The following is an 18,538-nucleotide window of genomic DNA, read 5'->3' as shown; positions in this document are numbered from 1 at the left end:
GCTCACGCTTTATTGCATATTCCATACCGGTTTGTAATTTTTCTCTACTACCACTTACAAACATTTATTCGTTCTTTACGTATATTGATGAGTGATAGATGCATTCGTATTTACATTTACCATTTTCGAAGCTTTCGCCAGTCATATGTAGAAATAAGCCGGTTTGTTGTTAGGCGACAATAACTTATGTACTTCAAGTTAATTGCATTTGCGATTCAAATCAAAATCTTATCGGGATTTTTAATTGTCCATCCGACTGGTCTGAATATAATCGTATATACAGAGCACAGATTGCAGAACTGTTATCAAATACCTCCTTGATAAGTTGATTTGAGAGGTAGAAACGAAAACAACAATAAATGCAGAGGGTACTTACTAAAACGCTTGTATTGACTATAGATTTAAACGTTTATATTTGTTAAATGGCTTTTAAAGCCACTGTTGCTCTATGCTTATAATGCAATGCCACATGTTGAACAATTTAACTCTTTAAAAACGCCGCGCCAATTATTGCATTACGAACAGTGTGACCCAATACTATTATGATTAATTCAAAAATGGCTTCAAACCGATAATGTAGTGATGGTATCGACTGATTACACTCATCGCTGTTAATAACAGTTGAGCAAAATGTTAAGTTCTGTAATCATTGAACATATGGTTTAGAAGGCACGGAACGACAATTTAGAGCATTATTTACTTCGCTTGTTTTGTTTATTGTTTTTAAAACGAAAGTATAAATTGTAATCATGGGACGCGCCGAAGTTGGTACACCCAAGTACCTTGCCAACAAGATGAAGGCAAAGGGCTTGCAGAAGTTGCGCTGGTACTGTCAGATGTGCGAGAAACAATGCCGTGACGAAAATGGCTTTAAGTGCCACACAATGAGTGAGTCCCATCAGCGGCAGCTCCTCCTGTTTGCGGACTCACCTGGCAAGTTTCTGCACAACTTTTCCAAGGAGTTCTCCGATGGCTATATGGAACTGCTGCGTCGCCGCTTTGGCACCAAGCGCACGAACGCCAACAAAATATATCAGGAATACATTGCACACAAGGAGCACATACACATGAACGCCACCCGCTGGTTAACGCTATCCGATTATGTTAAGTGGCTGGGCCGCACTGGTCAAGTGGTGGCCGACGAAACGGAAAAGGGATGGTTTGTCACATACATTGACCGCAGCCCGGAGGCCATGGAGCGGCAGGCGAAGGCCGAGCGCAAAGAAAAAATGGAAAAGGATGATGAGGAACGCATGACGGAATTTATTGAGAAGCAAATTAAAAAAGCAAAGTCAAAGGACGGCGAAGAGGATGAATCACAGGAGAAGTATACGGAACTGAAGCGTGAAGAAGAGCAGCCCCTAAAGCTGGACATACGATTGGAGAAAAAATTCCAGCCCGAATCGATATTGGGCAAATCGGCGCTACATTCGAAACGCACAGCTGCCGAATCAGACGAGAAAGTCTTTAAGAAACCCAAGCCAGTGCCAACGGAGAGCAGCAGATCCGCGTTGGATGAGATAATCAAACTCGAGGAAAGGAGTAAAGAACGGGCTAATCGCAAGGATTACTGGCTTCATCCAAATATTGTAGTCAAATTTATTTCAAGCTCCATGGGCGACAAGTTCTACAAACAGAAAGCTGTGGTGCAAGAAGTCATCGATAGATATCGGGCAAAAATTAAATTTCTGGAGAGTGGAGAAAAGTGTAAAGTTGATCAGGTAATTTCACGAGTTCCCTAAACAAAAGCAAAACACTTATGAATTCCTTTTTTTTTAGGCGCATCTGGAGACAGTAATACCCGCCCTGGACAAGGAAGTGCTTGTGGTGAACGGCGCATACCGAGGCTCAGAAGCGTTGCTTAAAAAGCTGGACGAGCGAAAATATTGTGTCAGCATTGAGATACTGCACGGTCCATTAAAGGGCCGCATTGTGGACAACGTGCAGTACGAAGATATTTGTAAATTATATGCTACGTAGCTTGCACACTGCTATTTAAGCTAATTATTTAAAATAAGAACAGATTTTAAGGGCATATTTTTTATTATATGGTTCTAAAAACGTAAATGATATCTTTTAAAATCTGCGTAAAATTTCAATTCTGCAATCTAATAATTTCAATCCATTTAAGATATGCATAAAATTGGATAATGAATGCAAAACTAATTGGTGTCACAACGTTAGCTTAAAATTGTTTGTTAAACAATCAAACTAGTTTATTGGTACGCAGATTGTCGATAGAACGGAGTTTTTTCACCTATATCTCAGATATGCGCTCAATATTTGTTTGGCTTGGTGCTCTTAGCATCTGTTTGTTTGGTAGTGCAGCGCCCAGAGCATATATAGGAGATGATGGGATATTCAGCGTGCCCTTTGGTCTGAAAAACCTAGCCGAAGGCCCTATTTTTAATTCAGTCTCTGGTCTGGCAGAAAAAGGTGTCAATACAGCCTTTAAATTGGGATCCGGCATCGTTGCATTTACCTCCGATTATTTGCAGACAGAATGTGAGTACGGATAGCAATATCAATCTGCCTAACCCATTTTATACTCCCATCCCAACACTCGACAGGTATGAGAATGGTACAAGTCATGGCCGTACCAGAGCATAAAAGTCCAGACATAAAAAACATGCAATTTCACTACATGACAGCATGTGGCAGCTATAAAGTGCCTATATTGGAAGCAGACACTCTCTGGGAGAATCAACAATTTCAACAGAATCGCAAATTAGTAGTTTTAGCTTCTGGATGGCTGAACACAATCAACTATTCGCATGCAATAGAAACGATATGGATGCCTTTTATGTGCCGAAACGATGTTAATTTTATGGTATACATTGAGGGTTACAGGTTAAAGGTTGAGCTTGATTGAGTACTGTCATTTCAGGCCGTAGATGTGTCTAGTTATGTAGATACGCTCTATACGTGGTCCGCCCTAAACACGGATATGATAGGCAAGCACATTGCCGTTGGCTTAGCGAAATTATATGATATGATGCCATTGATCGACATTCATTTAATTGGTTTGTTCCTTGGCTACAACTATCGCAGTATAATTCTTATTTATTTTTCTAGGTCATTCATTGGGTGCACATATTATGGGGTCGGCTGGTCGCGAATTTCAGCGACTCACAAAGCGACAGGTGCCTCGCATAACTGGTCTGGATCCTGCCAAGCCCTGTTTTCTGAAAAGATCCAAATTTCGCAGTTTATCCAAGGGAGATGCCACGCTAGTAGATGTTATACACACAAATCCTGGCTTTCTGGGACAGCGTTTTCCAACTGGTGATATTGATTTTTACCCAGCAGGTGAAGATCCCCTTAAGCCCGGTTGTCTGTTTATCGATTGCTCGCACAACCGTGCATACCAATATTTTGCCGAAAGTGTTTATCCACGTCGGGAAAGAAGCTTTTTGGCCTACAAATGCAGCTCAAGTAAAGAGCTTGAAACCAAATCCTGTAGATCCTCAGAAACTACAATGGGATATACGATTGATTGGGCCGCCAGAGGGGTGTACTATCTCGATGTGAGGGGCGCGAGTCCGTTTGGCATGAATTGGGAATCAGCAATAACAATGGGTTTGATGGATAAAAGCGATAATTGTAAATGCAAGGATACCTAATATGATTAAATTCGCTCAGATGTGAATAAGCTATATATTTTTATTTCTTCTACAAGCAATATAAAGTCGTTGCGATCAAATTTGCAGTCTAGGCTTCATTTTTAGTTACCCGTTTTTTAAGAGGCACCTGTATGCCTCTTCCATTTGGTAAGGACTGAAACTATTAGCAAAGTAAAAATCCCTAAGATACTCGCCCAAGGAGTTCACCTCAACGAACAGTCTCGTAACTGTTCAATGCGCGGTACCGACTAAAGAACTCGGATGGCCCGGCAGGAAATTGTCTCTCTTAGTCGCCTCGTACGACAAGCGGTGACATGCTGTGGTGGTATTCTAATGCCCGCCAACCACACGGGAGAAGAACATGGACAGGTCCACATATATGCGTGGAGCTTGTTACATGCATCTGCACAAAATCAATATACCCTTTTTACTCATTTGTAATGAGTTCAGGGTATAAGACCACAGAGAAGATCTTATAACGAATATAATTTATTTTTAAAATAAACCTAAACAATTATATAAATAAATAAAATGAAACTGAGATTGTCACGCTTTGCTTATCACAAAGAGCTGCTTTCTTCATTTGGGATTTTCAGTTTCTGAGTTTTTATAGTATTTCTCTTAGTAACATGTTTAAAGTATTTTTGTAGGGGTTGAATGTACCTAAATACAACACAGCTGCTGACAATGACATTATTCGAAATTTGGGTAAAATAAACGATTATATGAAAACATATGTTGTGTGACCCAATATTTACTCTCTTTCGGGGGTATACCTACTTTGTCGAAAGGTGTGTGATCCATTCAAAAATCATTTTCGATCCTATAAGGCATAATTTTGTGTGTCAACTAAAGTTAAGTGAGCATTCTTCTAAATATTTTCACTCATAGACAGCATGAAGGGATTTCGAAACTTTGGAAAAGGGATAAAAAAAACCTATGCCAAGGGGACTTTAATTTATAACAGGCTTTTTTTCACCTAATTGGGTAACTTAACTCGTTTTTCTGAAAGTGTATTTAAGTTTTGGTGTGCCAACTGTTTTCATATTTTTCCATTTTTTGCAACAATGCAAACAAAGATTTTTAAAAATTACTCGACCTATTTGCAAAAACTTTGCGTTCATGTCTAGAAGCCCAACAAAATTTAGGCGGCCACAGTTCGTTGCTGACTTACTTGGACCACATATATTTTATAATGCGTCCCCAATTCAATGGCCTAAGAGCTCTAAGCATAATTCTTCTCAGCACAGGGTATACTGCAGAGGCTAACAACTCAACGAGTAGCTGGTGGCAGGGAATTCCCAATGCCTTTACGGATATTCTTACCTTGAAATTGAATATTTTTACAGCATTTCCGCTGGAATTGGCAGCATCCGTTATTGATACCTTGTGTGAGTACATGGGGAAAAGGTGACAGGCCTTCACTTAGTATTCCATCTATCTATAGTATCCCATTCCAACGCTTGACAGGCTCCTCCACGCTGTTTATTGGAAGCGTGCCTCCGCAAATACAGCCGGACATAACGAAAATGCACTTTCAGTATATGACGCCATGCCTGAATTATAGCGTTCCGTTATTGAAAGCCGAAAAGTTATGGAATCATCCGAAATTTCGACAGAATCATAAATTGGTCATCCTGGCTACGGGCTGGACAAATACCGTTAACGATTCTGCCACCATATCGATGATATCGAGGGCTTTTATGTGTCGGCCTGCTGTTAATTTTGTGGTACTACGTAAAGTATCCACCAAGTATGCACCTTTATATATTCATCTTAGATTGTAGATGCGGCCTATTACGTGGACACATTGTACAAGTGGTCGGCCCTGAACACAGATCTCATTGGGGAGCACCTAGCCGTCGGTTTACAGCATTTGATAAAGGTGATGCCATTGATGGACATTCATTTGATTGGTGAGTTTGGCAGCTATAGTTTCGTCGACAAGATCAAATAGAATATTGCCCCAGGTCATTCATTGGGCGCCCATATTATGGGCACTGCTGGTCGCACATTCAAAAAACTAACGGGACGTCTTGTGTCTCGTATAACTGGTCTGGATCCAGCCAAGCCCTGTTTTCGCAATGAAAAATCACTGCCCGGACTGATGCGTGGCGATGCTGCGCTAGTGGACGTTATACACACAAATATTGGCATTTTGGCGAAACGAGATCCGTTGGGCGACATTGACTTTTATCCTGGAGGTGCACATCCCATTAAGCCCGGCTGCCTGACTATTGGCTGCTCACACACGCGTGCTGTTGAGTATTTTGCGGAGAGCGTCTATCCGCAACAGGAGAGAAATTTCCTGGGTTTCAAATGCAGGTCGTGGAAAGAGCTCGAAAGGCGAAAATGTCAGACCGACAAAACTTCAACAATGGGCTATATGATTAACCGGAAGGCGACTGGCATTTTTTACGTTGATGTTAATGGCCAAAGCCCGTATGGCAAAAACTTCAATCCGTTGAAACGAAAACATGTTGACTGCGCCAAGCCCAAGTGCAGATCTAAGTTATCCAGTAAAGTTCAGTCTTAACAACAGCACGCATTTAAAAACTTCTCTTATTCTAAGCTAGATAGCATTAGTCGCGAGTCGAGTCCCTTCCAGTCCGCCTTTCCCTTTGAACTGAATTCCCATTTCTGATTCCATTTATATATCTATATTTATTATTAATCCATTATTTCAGTAAGATCTAGATCATCATCGAAGGCCTCCGCAATGCCTTTCTGGCTCTGGTATAATTTCTCCTGTGTCTCGGCAATTTTCCACAGCTCGTCATCATCGTCACCATTAAGCATGGATCTGTTTGCGGCCCCTTTTATTGAGGCCCTGACTTTATTATTCTGCTGAGCTGGCCCGGGAGCGCGTTTCTGGCGATTGCCCATCAAGATTTGGCTTTCCTCGAAATAGTTGTTTGGGTGATTGATTGTCGGCTCCACCGTCGAGTTGTGCGTCAGCATAAAGTATTTTCCGCAGGCGAATTGGTAATGATTGCGCGAAACAAAAAACATGATCTCATCGATGGCGCCCGGCGAGAGGCCATATGAAGAGAGTTTCGCTTTTAGCGCAGTTTGGTCTAACGATTTGTAGGGGCAGCCGTGGCAATCGCCAGGCGCTGCCATTTCCTTAATGATCTTCAGGCAAGAGTATGGCGTATAATTGACCATGGAGCCCTTCTTGCCATAGTTGTGGTAAATGTTGTACTCGTAGCTGCGCGCAAACTTATCGACGTCCATTTTCTTAGTAAACTCCTCGCGCCAAAAGCGCAACGAGTCCTCAAGCGTGACACCAATGCCTTTTAGGAAGAGACCGTACTGCATGCGTCCACCGTGTTTGATATGGTGCTGGCTGCGTATGTGCTCGTGGCACATACGCATGCAGAGTGGCATGGACGTTTTGGATAGCTGATCCAGAGACTCAATCGGCACCGAAGCATCTTTGCATACCGTGTAGTCCTTGCCCGTATACGAGTTGTGCAGGGACTTGATCATGCGCGAGATGCGCTCGTCTGCCTCGACGTCAGCAATAAAGGACTTAGCTGCTTGCATGCCGCGTTCAATTTCATCCAGCTGTCTGGCGCCCACAATTGACACCATGTCGTGTGTGTTCACATAGGCAAAGCCGGCCTTTAGATAACAGCGCCGGGTCCGCACCAAATCCAAAACTTGTGTGAAGGGTACTTTGTAGAACTCGAGCAGCTCGATCTTTGATACACTCTGGCCCACAGTGCTTTCATAGAGACCGTCTTTGACCTCGTCCTTCTGCTCTTCTGTCAATGGGAGAATGTGAAAACTGTTGGCCTCGAGAAACTGCTTAATTTCAGCTGTGTTAAGTGCGGCGAATTTATATTTAAAGAACTCCATTTCCCGTGCTACGAACCAGCGCAGCAAATCCTCTGAGCGACAATATGCCAAGCGCAGTATGAAGTGTGATAAATAGTCACGCCGACGCATTTGTAAATCCGACTCATGTTTAATACCACTGCTTGTCGTGCCCATGCGCAAATAGCCACGGAGTCCATCTCTGCTCATCTCGCTATTCACATATTCCTTCCAGTCCTCAGAGAGCAGCCGCAGTCCCTTTGTTGTGGCGCGATCAAAAACGCGCAGCAGGCGCAGACGCTCCAAAGCGAGTTCCTCAAATTCATCAATATGAATATCCTCCGTTGGCGGATAGTGATACAGCATCACATTGTGCGGATACTTTGCTTCCAAACTAACCACTTCAACTTTCACATCGTGTCGTGCTCGTTTCTTTAAATTAAAATCCATGTTGGCAAACACGACTCAATTGTATTCGGTTTGCTGCGCTACTGGCGAAAATGGCGCCAAAAATGAATGGAAACAGCTGTCGCATATATCGATAAGTGAGTACTGCCGATAAGTGAGTAGGCCGTTGAAAACTCCGCACTATCGATTAAAATATCGATACAATGGTTTAAATTTTAAATTTTATTGGTTATTTCCTTTCCATATTTTTTACCACACAGTCATGATTTATAAGCTGCCATTACCAATCAATTTTTCATTTCTTTACCTTATCTAAACACTTTGCACTTTGTCTCTGCAGCTGCAGTACTCCAATACTTAGACTATATAAATCTTAAAATATGACAAACGGTTTTCATTGAGCTTAAAATATTTTCAGTGATTCATACTATTTCGTATTCTAAAAATGTACTTTATGTATATCAGGTACTTAAAAAAATGACTAGAATATTTGCATTCATTTTAGGGTGAAACTATGCAGTCCAATATCTTTAGACATTGGAATCTTTTGTGCCTATGCCAATTAACTCTAATGACTTTCTTAGGCGCTTCCAGAACAATTTACGTTCCTCCAATGTTGGCTGTTTGCTACCTTTACTCGGCCATTTAATATAGGTTTTTATACCCATTAGGTATTGAAGCGTTTTTGGGCGTTTACTGCGTGGTATTTCCTCCAGGAATACGAGTATTAAATGCTCCTTGCTCATCTCAAAGATGCTGTCGAACGTAAATAAGTTGAGTTATGTTTACTTTTTAGTACAGGCTTTCATGCTCACCGATGTTGGGCCAGATACATTTCGAATTGACACCAATGACTGAGCAGAAACTTTGAGGAAATTAGCAACATCAGTGAGCGCGATCGATCCATGCTTGAAATAATATTATCCAGTATTGTTACTCCGATCTATAAGTAAAATATACAAGTTAGCTATACATACACTATTTATTTCATTTTGACAAACCTGAAAGTCACGTTCGTGCAGACATATAGAAATATCTCCTGATTTCTCAACATTTGGTAGCAGCTCGTCCAGCACCCACTGGCGATCATTTTGGCAGTAGCTTATAAAAATATCGTATATCACGCTGGGATTGTTTTCGGATAGACGATGAAATTTGTCAAGAGACTCCTTTGAGGCGGTAGACAAGAGAGCCGCCGATTTCAGTGAAGCATAATAATAGTGTATATGCCAACGCTTTAGATATATGATAAGTCCCAGAATGAATACACCCAGAATGCTTCCAACAACAGCTGTGACTATCTTGAAGGTGTTGTGCAGCTTTTCTTCAAAATCAACCAATATTCGGTTCTGGCAGACTAACTCATCCACCTGTAATTTATCCGTCTCGTTAAAGCACCAATAATTCTTTGCATCGTAATCAAGTAATTGAAATTTTAAAGAAGTTTCGTTCACCGTTTTTTGAATAGATGCGGGGCATTGTTTGGTACGCAAGTCTTTGGTAAGGAAACGCAAATTGGTTATTTTCTTGAGCCGCTTGAAGTCTTTTATGTTCTTATAGCTGTCGATGAGCTGTGGCAAATAGCGTCGCTTCCACAACTGGTGTTCAATGTACCCGGCAAGGGATTTGCTCAGCTCAGTTAGACTGTTGATGTTTGAGGCAATCAGTTCAGCAGCTGCGTGTTGTAGAAAGTTGAATGAACAGTCGGCTTGTTTATTGTTGTTTGCAGCTACTTCGACCACCTCACGCAGAATACAATTACAAAGGAAGTTATTGTCGCCGAGACTCAGGTATTCGAGCGTTTCAAAATCCTTCATCATCTCGGTGGTCAGCATGTTGACGTTGTTGCTGCGTAAATTTAGAACCCGCAGTGCCGTATTGTTAAAAAACACACTCCTATACCAGTTGCCAATATGGTTGGAGCTCAGATCCAGAAGTTGCAAGCTTACCAAAGACTGAAACGCTTCGACCGATAGGGCATTGATATTGTTACCGGCCAAGCCCAACAACTGCAACTTTCTCAGCGGTCTTAACCACTTGATATCCTTGAGATTAGAGTGCTCAAAGTACAGAAATTTAAGCGTATCGCCAATACTGTCGAAAGCGTCATCGACAATGTTATACGAGACAAAAGGATTGCCAGACATATCAAGTCCCTCTAGAGCTGTGTTCTTAAAAAAGCCATTGCTCATCATGGGAAACGATGTGTAGCACAAGCTCAGATACTTGAGCTTGTTCCCAAGATGTGTGAAGGCAACTGCGCTATTTCGTGTGATTTTTGAGTGTGAGAGATCCAGATAGACGAGTTTTGGTAGCAGCTTAAATGCCGTCTGATGGATCTTTAGACCATACACCAGATTTAAGACAACCTCAAGCTCGGGCATCGATAGCTGGTAATTATAGTTCAAAACGTTTGTAAACGACAAATCTAGATATTGTACTCCCTGTATATAGTAAAATGTATCGAAATTTATGGTCATTATCTTGTTGTTCGAGATGAAGAGTTTCCGAAGGTTTGTCACATTTTTGAATGCCTCTTTGCTCAAATACTCGATGCTGCAGTTACTGATTTCAAGTTCCAAAAGGTGCTGCAGATGCGGAAAGGTTGCCCAAGCAATGCTCTCCTCTAAGCAAAAAAATAAAAATAAATACATTTAAGTTAAGCTTGCATCAAATTGTCGTTTAAAGTACAGTAAATGACGTTGTTGGTATGTGGAATGAGGAAGAATATTGTATCGTGTCTTACTTGAAGTGCCAAATAGTATGTGCTTTAATTGAAGTTTCCGTATATAATCCTCATAGATCAAGTCTTGTGTGTTTGAATTATGAATGTGTTTGTTGTTCTGGTAGTATAGCAAACATTCCCGATCATATAGATCTATGTTATTAGTATGATTGTTTGCAAAATGCTCATCGCATTTGTTTTGTGTGGCATTGGGGGTAAATCGAGTCTCTTGTAAAAACCGCTCAATGGCTGAAATTTAGCAAAGAGCCTGTAGATAAGTCTGAATGTGTGCGATCTGTACACTTTATGTGGTCGGTAGATATCTAACCAACTTTTCTACTCACCTTCTACATCATGATTGAGGGCTGCAAACTGGTTACCTTTTAGAGATAAATATTTTAAAGATCCCGTCATTGTTGACAAAGTTTGGAATGGTACTTTATTTAGTCTGTTGTAGGCAGCAGAGAAAGCTTCTACTTTTTTAAAACTATATCGGCGCGCAAATTTCGTTTTATTTAATAAATCCTCGTCTTCAGATATGTTACCATAGGAAAGATCTAAGTGCATATTTGTCACTGTAAAAAATAGAAACCAACGATTTCTCTAATATAATTATCATAAAATATATTAGTTAAATATTATTCAATAAAGAATCCTGTTTAGTTTAAATTACCTTTCAAAAATATTAAAAACGGCTACTATCGATATCTAAGCACCACAGTTTTAATCGATATATCGATACATGCCACGATGTATACCCAACTCAACATATGTTTGTCAGCTGTGTATACAAAAATTTACTAAATCACAGAAGTAAAAATGGAAGAAGTTTGTCGCATATGCAGAAGCAACTGTGTCACTCTAGTAAACATCTTTGACCAGCTGGAGCAGGACCCTCCTCTGGTTGACATGCTTAAAGAGTGTGGCAACTGTAAAATATATCCTAATGACCCGTTGCCCCAGAACATATGCCTGGCCTGCATATTGGATGCTCAAAATGCATTTCAATTCAAACGCAGATGCGAACACAGTCAACAGTACTTCCTGCTATTGTTAGATGTTGAAAGCAAGGATGATTCCGACTGCCATGACGTGCGTGTTCAATGTACACTGGACATTAAAGAAGAGCCATTGGAAAATGTACCGACGGAAAGCAGTGCCAATAACGGAAGCGTCAAAGACAGTGAAACTAGCTCCACAACGTTGTTGCCAGACGTGGAAAACAAAAACAAACCCAATTGCGAGGAAGCCGTCCCTAATTCCCAGTGTTTCCTCGATGTTAAAGAAGAGCCATTGGAACATATCCTGCCAGAAAACAGTGTCGATAACGAAAGCTTCGAAGACAATGGAGTAAGCTCAACAGCGTCGCTGTGCGAACAACAAAACACTGAGGAGCTGGACTCCAGAACAACTGATAAAAATAAATCGTATCCATGTTTGACATGTGGAAAAGTGTTTAGTTTTAAAAGCGACTTGACAAAACACTCGCGCATCCATAACGGCCGTTACAAGTGCACCCACTGCTCGAGGGCTTTCAATTCATCAAGTACTTGCAAGTTGCACATCCGCCTGCACACTGGTGAACGTCCATTCAAATGTACGCATTGTACAGCAGAATTTTTAAGAAACGATGACCTGAAGAGACACATGTTTAAGCATACTGGCGAACGCCCGTACGAATGTCCGCACTGCCTAAAGCGATTTACCCACCGCAGCATTCTCAATAAGCACATCCGAACGCATACCAATGACCGAAAACACAAGTGTCCACACTGCCAAAAGGCCTTTACTGATGGCTACACCCTCAAGGTGCATATTCGCAGATGTACTGGTGAGCGGCCATTCCAATGTGCCGACTGTCCGAAGGCCTTTGTATTGAAAAAGGAATTACAGCTGCACCAAAACACTCACTTGGATTATAAGTGTCCCAGCTGCTCGGGACGCTGCTCGGCTGCTCAGCTAAAAAGACATTCCAGTGGGCACACGCTTGGCGAAGAAGCACCACACGAGATGCCAACGAGAGCAGATAGCTGTAAAGAAGAACACCCAAGCTCACTCTCATTGGATGCACCTCACTCTGAGATATTACTCGCTGAGTCGCCTGAAGATGTGAACCCCAAAGAAGGCAGACATATGGATGAGAGGCACCCTTACGATCAGAAAACCTTCCAGTGTGAAACATGCGACAAGAGTTTTGCAACAAAGGGTCGTTTGATCCAACATTATGGCGTCCATACCGATGAGCGTCCGTTTAAGTGTGAGATCTGCTCGAAAGCGTTCAAGCAACGATCACATCTCACTAAGCATAGTGTTACTCACACAAGGAAAAACTATAACTAATTAATATTTAATGGATATTGTGTGCTGTTATGATATTAATCAATTAATATTAAGTACCCATTGTCGAAACCAAAACCTAAAATAATTAAAATCGTTTTAAGTTGGAGTATACATTCCAAGTAGAATAACTCTGAGTTTTCTGTCGGACGACATAAAAGGCAATCATAAGTAAAAAATAAAATTGATATTGATAAACTTATGAGTTCATTTTGTTTAATTAATTGACAACCCGCAAAAAGTGTGATGTTTCAAAAAACGTTATAAAAGTTCTATTTATATTAAATTTTCGATAGTTCGATTACAGTTATTAAAATAAAAACAAATCATGCGATACTATCGATATCTACCTGCCACGATGCTTATCGATGCTCAACATATGTTCGTCAGCTCTAGGCGTTTAGAAATATTTACGAATAAAGCAAAACTTCGACGAACAACAAAAAAGTTCACTCATTAAATAGCCGAAAGGTTAAAATGGAAGAGGTTTGTCGCATTTGCACAAGCAATTGCGTCTCTCTAGTGAATATCTTTGACCAGCTGGAGCAGGACCCTCCTCTGGTTAACATGCTTAAGGAGTGTGGCAACTGTGAAATAAGTCCCAAGGATCCGTTGCCCCAGAACATATGCCTGGCCTGCATATTGGATGCTCAAAATGCATTTCAGTTCAAACGCATGTGTGAGCAGAGCCAGCAATACTTTTTGCAATTGCTAGACATTGAAAACAAGAAGAATTCAGAATGGGAAAGAGACGTGCCACCTTCCCAGTGTTCTTTCGAAATAAAAACAGAACCCTTGGAAAATATGCCGCAAGAAAAAATTGTTGATAACGAAAGCTTCGAATACAATGGACTAAGCGCTGCTGATGAGTTTCTAGTCGTTGAACATCAAGGTTATTCCGACTGCGATAACGTCCCAATTTCCCAGTGTTTTCGCGACGTTAAAGAAGATCCATTGGAAAGTATCCTGCCAGACCACAGGAGAATAAGCTCAGAAGCATCATTGTATAACCAACAGGACAACATAGATGATAAACAGAATTCGTATTCATGTCTAAAGTGCGGCAAAGAGTTCAGCTATAAAAAAGACCTAACAAAACACTCGCGCGTTCATATCGGACGTTACAAATGCACTTACTGCTCGAAGGCCTTCAATTCATCAAGTACTTGCAAGTTGCACGTCCGACTCCACACTGGTGAACGTCCATTCAAATGTAAATATTGTACAGAAGCATTTTTAAGAAAAGATGACCTACAAAGGCACATTTTCACACATACCGGCGAGCGTCCGTACGAATGTGATCAGTGCTTGAAGCGATTTACACATCGCAGTATTCTCAATAAGCACATTCGCATACATACCAATGAGCGCAAGCACAAGTGTCCACACTGCCAAAAGGCTTTTAGGGATGGCTACAATCTCAAGGTGCATATTCGCAGATGTACTGGTGAGCGGCCATTCCAATGTGCCGAATGTCCGAAGGCCTTTGCTTTGAATAAAGAACTACAGCTACACCAAAAGACTCACATGGGCGATAAGAGTCCGAGTTGCCGGAAACCCGCTAGCACTAAAAGGAAGACGATTGCCGTAAAAGCACCAAAAAGGAATTCAATACATACAAAATCAAGACTGTCCTTGGATATGGCTCAATCGGATGGATTATTAATTGACATGCCAAAAGCAGATGTTAGTTCTGAAGAAATAAACTCAAGGATATTATCTACTGATGCTCCTCCATCAGGGACCTTATCCATTGGGCTATCTGAAGACGCAACTAATGAAGAGGGCATCGAGGAAAGAATATCGAATGGTACACGCACGTCCAGTCTGAAAAGTTTCCAGTGTACGACGTGCGACAAGAGTTTTGCTACAAGGAGTCGTCTGACCCGACATTATAGCGTCCATACCAGTGAGCGTCCGTTTCAGTGTGAGCTTTGTTTGAAATCGTTTAAACAAAATGTAAGCCTCATTCGCCATAGTGTTATACATACAAGAAAACATCCTAGCACCTAGTAAGGCTGAAGTACCCATTGTAGAAAATAAAGTTTAATATAAATAAAATCGTTTTAAATTGCAGAATAGATTAACAAATTTCTAGTTTAGGTTGCCGGCAACTCGAATTCAGTTCCGAAAATAAAATAAATGTTAAAGCTACTATCGTTATCGATGCAACACAGCGATCATCGATGTATTCTACGATGAATATCGATACTGAACACATGTTCGTCAGCCGAATCGATATTCAAAAGACTCACTAGTTGCACAAAAGTGAAAATGGAAGCCGTTTGTCGCATATGCAGAAGCAACTGTGTCACTCTAGTAAACATCTTTGACCAGCTGGAGCAGGATCCTCCTCTGGTTGACATGCTTAAGGAGTGTGGCAACTGTAAAATAAGTTCTAAGGATCCGTTGCCCCAGAACATATGCCTGGCCTGCATATTGGATGCTCAAAATGCATTTCAATTCAAGCGCAGATGCGAACACAGTCAACAGTACTTCCTGCTATTGTTAGGTGTTGGAAACAAGGATAATTCCGCCTGCGAAGACGTACCTCTTGAGTGTACTCCCTATATTAAAGAAGAGCCGCTGGAAATTATTCCACAAGGAAGCAGTCTCGGCAACGAAACGCTTGAAGATAATACAAAAATCTCACAAGCTTTGCAGCCTGGTGTTGAAAAGAAAGAAATTTCCGATTCCGAGCAAAACGTGCTGTCCCACTGTACTATTGAGATCAAACAAGAAATATTGGGAACATTTTCTGTCGATAACGAAACCTATGAAGAATGTGAAAGTAGCTCAAGGGTCGACACCAAGAAAACTGGTAAAACCAAATTGTATCCATGTTTAACATGCGGAAAAGTGTTCAGTTTAAAAAGGCAACTGACGAAACACACACTCGTTCATACCGAAGATCATCCTTACAAGTGTAACTACTGCTCGAAGACTTTTCAAACAATAAACCATCGGAGAGTGCATATGCGACTGCACTCCGGCCAACGCCGATTTAAATGTAAAGAATGTCATGGCAAATTTTCTAGTCGCATTGTCCTGAAGAGACACATGTTTAATCATGCCGGCGAACCACCGCATAAATGCCCTCACTGCTTAACTAGATTTTCGCACCGTGACAATCTCAATAAGCACCTACGGATACACCTCGAAGACGGCGAGCACAAGTGCCCGCACTGCCAAAAGCTATTCAGGTATGCCTACATTCTCGACGAACATATTCGAACAGATAAATGCACTTACTCGAGGTACAAGTGTCCTCTCTGCATGAAAACGTTATTTAGTGAGGGTTTTCTAAGGCGGCATATGGACATTCACGCTAGAAGTCCGAAGATTGGAGCAAAAGTACCACAAGAGATGCAAACAGGAATTGATAACTCTGAAGATAGAAAACCAAGTCTGTTGTCTTTGGTTGATTCTTAAACTGAGAACTTATCGATTGAGACGTAATGAAAAGATACGAAAACAGCCGTTCAACTAATTAACCTTTAAAACCAATCGAATCATGATGCGCCCATTTTGGACATGAAAGCACCAAGTAGCCTTAAGCATTACACATTATCTACTAAGTATAAGAACTGAAATAAATCATACGCGTCTTTTGTACTTTTTATACATCTATCAATTGATTTAATTTATATACTCACAGTGCTTGCTATTGGGTGGCTTAAGAGTTCCATTGGGAAATGTCCACCACAAGATTTCCTGCTTGACGTTATCCAGAAGACAAGTATTTCCATCGTCGGTGCCGTATTTCACGAATAGCGATTCCAGATTTTTTCCCTCCATGGAATCATTGCTGCTCTGTTCATCATTCGTGTCCTGAGATAGGCTCTCTTTTGCAGTATTTAGGCTCTTTCCTAAATGTGAGCCTAGTTGAAGAGGTGTTATTTTTGCGGATTCGTTGACGCTGGACGTTTCCACCAAATGACGCGGCGCTGACTCCAAAGCTCTTAAGCTTGACTCAATTATGTTCCATTGAAGAACAATTAATATTACAAATGTTTTTATTAGAAAACACATTTTAAAGTCCCTTTCAATAGTTGTTAATAGCAGAAAATATTAAGTTATGCGTTGAAATTGTTAGATTGTAGCGACCTATTGCTAATATTAGATTTCGTTTCATTGAAATGCATGCAGAAAGATATTTTGTTTTAATTTCTTCGAAACAGTCACTAATGAGCACAAGTTAGATACGTTTTGAACTGTCTCTATTTGTGGTTTAAGGTTTATTTATTTGTCAATTTTCCGTAGATTATAATCCAATATATTGATCGAATGCTATGCGGCAGGCGATATCATAGCACACTCTGGAGAGTAGAGGCGAGACTAATGGTCAACCGAATGGCAGAAATCCGAAACTCTTGCTTAGCGAATATGAGTATGAATAATTTTATTATAACACGATAGGGCTTATCAATTTTGGCAATATATTCTTTCGCTTTTGAATGGGTTCCAGTTATCAGTTTAGCCGCTTTATGGTAGCCGCACGCCTCTCAGCACACCCACACCTTAAATATTTTGTACATGATTGCAGAAACTAGACGCATGATAGCTATCAACTCGATACGGGATTAGGGCCACATGCGCACCCTCTCTATTCGCAAATTATCAAATTTTTTTTTTTTACTATGTCCGAATAGAGAATTGCGCCAAATATAAGCGCAGCGAAATCAATGCTCATAAATTAAGTCGACTACTTTAAATTGAAGTAAATAATGCTCAATAATATAGATTATAGCGGATCTGATACGTTTATAGATATGGCCCGAATGATAAGCCTTTTTTATAGTTAGTAATGGCAAATCTGAGATTAGAGTTGGAATTTGTATTTATTTTACAAACGCTTTTGATTTTATTTTGCAGTTTTTGCACATCGCATGTATAAATATTAATTCTGATCAGCTTTAAGTTACGTTAGCCAACTTAAACTTGGCTGCTGTTTTAATTATTTATTATTATTGATTGTTTAAGGCGAGGGTGTTTCAGAGCTGAAAAATATTATATTTACCAATTTCTTTATAATTATAATTCTTTTCCTTCTTTTCTCAAAAATGGACATACTATTAATTTTAGGGCTATGGGCCCGTGTTTTAAATGTAAACAAAGTTTGCCAAACTAATCGTTTCAATATCTTATCGATATTAAATATATTTGTTATCGATATTAATTTACAAACATCGCACATTGATAAGCACTATGTTTCCACAAGACGCGCATATTTTGAAAAAGTGAGACAAAAATGGCGTTATTAAGTAAACTTTTAATAATGTTTAACTAAATTTGTAGCACACTCTAACGTGTATAATCAAAATATAAATTATTTAAATTTTGCCGCATGCAAAAAACAAGAGAAATGCGCACCACTAGGCTATGATTATTATAGGCCACCCACCACCCACCACCCACCCTGCGCGATCCCGATTTCTGAATTACAACTCAAAACAAACGACGCGTCGTCGCATGCCTCGTGTTTAGCCCATCCACCCAAACCACCCCTTTGGGTGTACTGCCCCGCCAACTCTGTTGCTGGTTAAACAACCACCTTCTGTTTTCACTTGCGCTCTCTCTCCCTCATATTCTCACTCTCTCTTTCTTCCTCGCAGCAGCAATA

General features: G+C 40.6%; 7 protein-coding genes across 8 annotated transcripts; 5 read left to right on the top strand and 2 right to left on the bottom strand.

Moving 5' to 3' along the window:
* The first annotated feature begins 420 nt into the window (after positions 1–420).
* kin17 (kin17 DNA and RNA binding protein) lies at positions 421–2,067 on the top strand. Its single transcript, XM_002048101.4, has 2 exons — positions 421–1,721; positions 1,780–2,067. Exons 1-2 carry the CDS (start codon positions 750–752, stop codon positions 1,978–1,980), a joined length of 1,173 nt encoding a protein of 390 aa, XP_002048137.1. The 5' UTR covers positions 421–749; the 3' UTR covers positions 1,981–2,067.
* Positions 2,068–2,220: 153 nt separating this feature from the next.
* Positions 2,221–3,652, top strand: LOC6622306 (phospholipase A1). Its single transcript, XM_002048100.4, has 4 exons — positions 2,221–2,505; positions 2,571–2,830; positions 2,888–3,023; positions 3,076–3,652. The coding sequence occupies exons 1-4, from the start codon at positions 2,271–2,273 to the stop codon at positions 3,621–3,623; spliced, it is 1,179 nt and encodes a 392-aa protein (XP_002048136.2). The 5' UTR covers positions 2,221–2,270; the 3' UTR covers positions 3,624–3,652.
* A 1,101-nt stretch (positions 3,653–4,753) lies between these two features.
* Positions 4,754–6,167, top strand: LOC6622280 (phospholipase A1). Its single transcript, XM_002048099.3, has 4 exons — positions 4,754–5,014; positions 5,094–5,353; positions 5,404–5,539; positions 5,594–6,167. Exons 1-4 carry the CDS (start codon positions 4,819–4,821, stop codon positions 6,157–6,159), a joined length of 1,158 nt encoding a protein of 385 aa, XP_002048135.1. The 5' UTR covers positions 4,754–4,818; the 3' UTR covers positions 6,160–6,167.
* Positions 5,403–7,949, bottom strand: Prim2 (DNA primase subunit 2). The gene has a single exon (XM_002048098.4). The coding sequence runs from the start codon at positions 7,893–7,895 to the stop codon at positions 6,294–6,296; it is 1,602 nt and encodes a 533-aa protein (XP_002048134.1). The 5' UTR covers positions 7,896–7,949; the 3' UTR covers positions 5,403–6,293.
* Positions 7,950–8,060: 111 nt separating this feature from the next.
* Toll-9 (toll-like receptor 9) lies at positions 8,061–17,560 on the bottom strand. Of its 2 annotated transcripts, XM_002048094.4 has the most exons (6): positions 16,572–17,560; positions 10,923–11,153; positions 10,600–10,827; positions 8,855–10,479; positions 8,669–8,796; positions 8,061–8,609 (listed from the first exon to the last, which is right to left on the bottom strand). In XM_002048094.4, exons 1-6 carry the CDS (start codon positions 16,945–16,947, stop codon positions 8,384–8,386), a joined length of 2,814 nt encoding a protein of 937 aa, XP_002048130.3. In that variant the 5' UTR covers positions 16,948–17,560; the 3' UTR covers positions 8,061–8,383. The 2 variants fall into 2 exon arrangements, with proteins under 2 accessions (XP_002048130.3, XP_032290359.1); XM_032434468.2 differs by lacking the exon at positions 10,600–10,827 and having other exon boundaries at positions 16,572–17,363.
* On the top strand, positions 11,349–13,117 carry Neu2 (Neuroectoderm-expressed 2). The gene has a single exon (XM_002048097.4). It carries the CDS (start codon positions 11,398–11,400, stop codon positions 12,916–12,918), a length of 1,521 nt encoding a protein of 506 aa, XP_002048133.1. The 5' UTR covers positions 11,349–11,397; the 3' UTR covers positions 12,919–13,117.
* Positions 13,286–16,539, top strand: LOC6624698 (zinc finger protein ZFP2). The gene has a single exon (XM_002048096.4). It carries the CDS (start codon positions 13,393–13,395, stop codon positions 14,926–14,928), a length of 1,536 nt encoding a protein of 511 aa, XP_002048132.1. The 5' UTR covers positions 13,286–13,392; the 3' UTR covers positions 14,929–16,539.
* Positions 17,561–18,538: the final 978 nt, after the last annotated feature.

The sequence above is a fragment of the Drosophila virilis genome, chromosome 3 (genome assembly GCF_030788295.1).
Source record: "Drosophila virilis strain 15010-1051.87 chromosome 3, Dvir_AGI_RSII-ME, whole genome shotgun sequence".
NCBI lineage: Eukaryota > Metazoa > Arthropoda > Insecta > Diptera > Drosophilidae > Drosophila > Drosophila virilis.
Note: the sequence above shows the minus strand (reverse complement) of the source record. Positions and strands in the feature narration are given on the sequence as shown.

What these genes read in the sequence shown, in the direction of transcription:
- kin17 (XM_002048101.4), top strand. Translation starts at nt 750, where the DNA reads ATGGGACGCGCCGAAGTTGGTACACCCAAGTACCTTGCCAACAAGATG. An exon ending in AAAAGTGTAAAGTTGATCAG is followed by an intron (nt 1,722 to 1,779) that starts GTAATTTCACGA and finishes CTTTTTTTTTAG; the next exon opens with GCGCATCTGGAGACAGTAAT.
- LOC6622306 (XM_002048100.4), top strand. Translation starts at nt 2,271, where the DNA reads ATGCGCTCAATATTTGTTTGGCTTGGTGCTCTTAGCATCTGTTTGTTT. An exon ending in CGATTATTTGCAGACAGAAT is followed by an intron (nt 2,506 to 2,570) that starts GTGAGTACGGAT and finishes AACACTCGACAG; the next exon opens with GTATGAGAATGGTACAAGTC. An exon ending in GAAACGATGTTAATTTTATG is followed by an intron (nt 2,831 to 2,887) that starts GTATACATTGAG and finishes CTGTCATTTCAG; the next exon opens with GCCGTAGATGTGTCTAGTTA.
- LOC6622280 (XM_002048099.3), top strand. Translation starts at nt 4,819, where the DNA reads ATGCGTCCCCAATTCAATGGCCTAAGAGCTCTAAGCATAATTCTTCTC. An exon ending in ATCCGTTATTGATACCTTGT is followed by an intron (nt 5,015 to 5,093) that starts GTGAGTACATGG and finishes AACGCTTGACAG; the next exon opens with GCTCCTCCACGCTGTTTATT. An exon ending in GATGGACATTCATTTGATTG is followed by an intron (nt 5,540 to 5,593) that starts GTGAGTTTGGCA and finishes ATATTGCCCCAG; the next exon opens with GTCATTCATTGGGCGCCCAT.
- Prim2 (XM_002048098.4), bottom strand. Translation starts at nt 7,895, where the DNA reads ATGGATTTTAATTTAAAGAAACGAGCACGACACGATGTGAAAGTTGAA.
- Neu2 (XM_002048097.4), top strand. Translation starts at nt 11,398, where the DNA reads ATGGAAGAAGTTTGTCGCATATGCAGAAGCAACTGTGTCACTCTAGTA.
- LOC6624698 (XM_002048096.4), top strand. Translation starts at nt 13,393, where the DNA reads ATGGAAGAGGTTTGTCGCATTTGCACAAGCAATTGCGTCTCTCTAGTG.
- Toll-9 (XM_002048094.4), bottom strand. Translation starts at nt 16,947, where the DNA reads ATGTGTTTTCTAATAAAAACATTTGTAATATTAATTGTTCTTCAATGG. An exon ending in GCCACCCAATAGCAAGCACT is followed by an intron (nt 11,154 to 16,571) that starts GTGAGTATATAA and finishes TATTTTTTACAG; the next exon opens with TGACAAATATGCACTTAGAT. An exon ending in TGCACGAACGTGACTTTCAG is followed by an intron (nt 8,797 to 8,854) that starts GTTTGTCAAAAT and finishes TTTTACTTATAG; the next exon opens with ATCGGAGTAACAATACTGGA.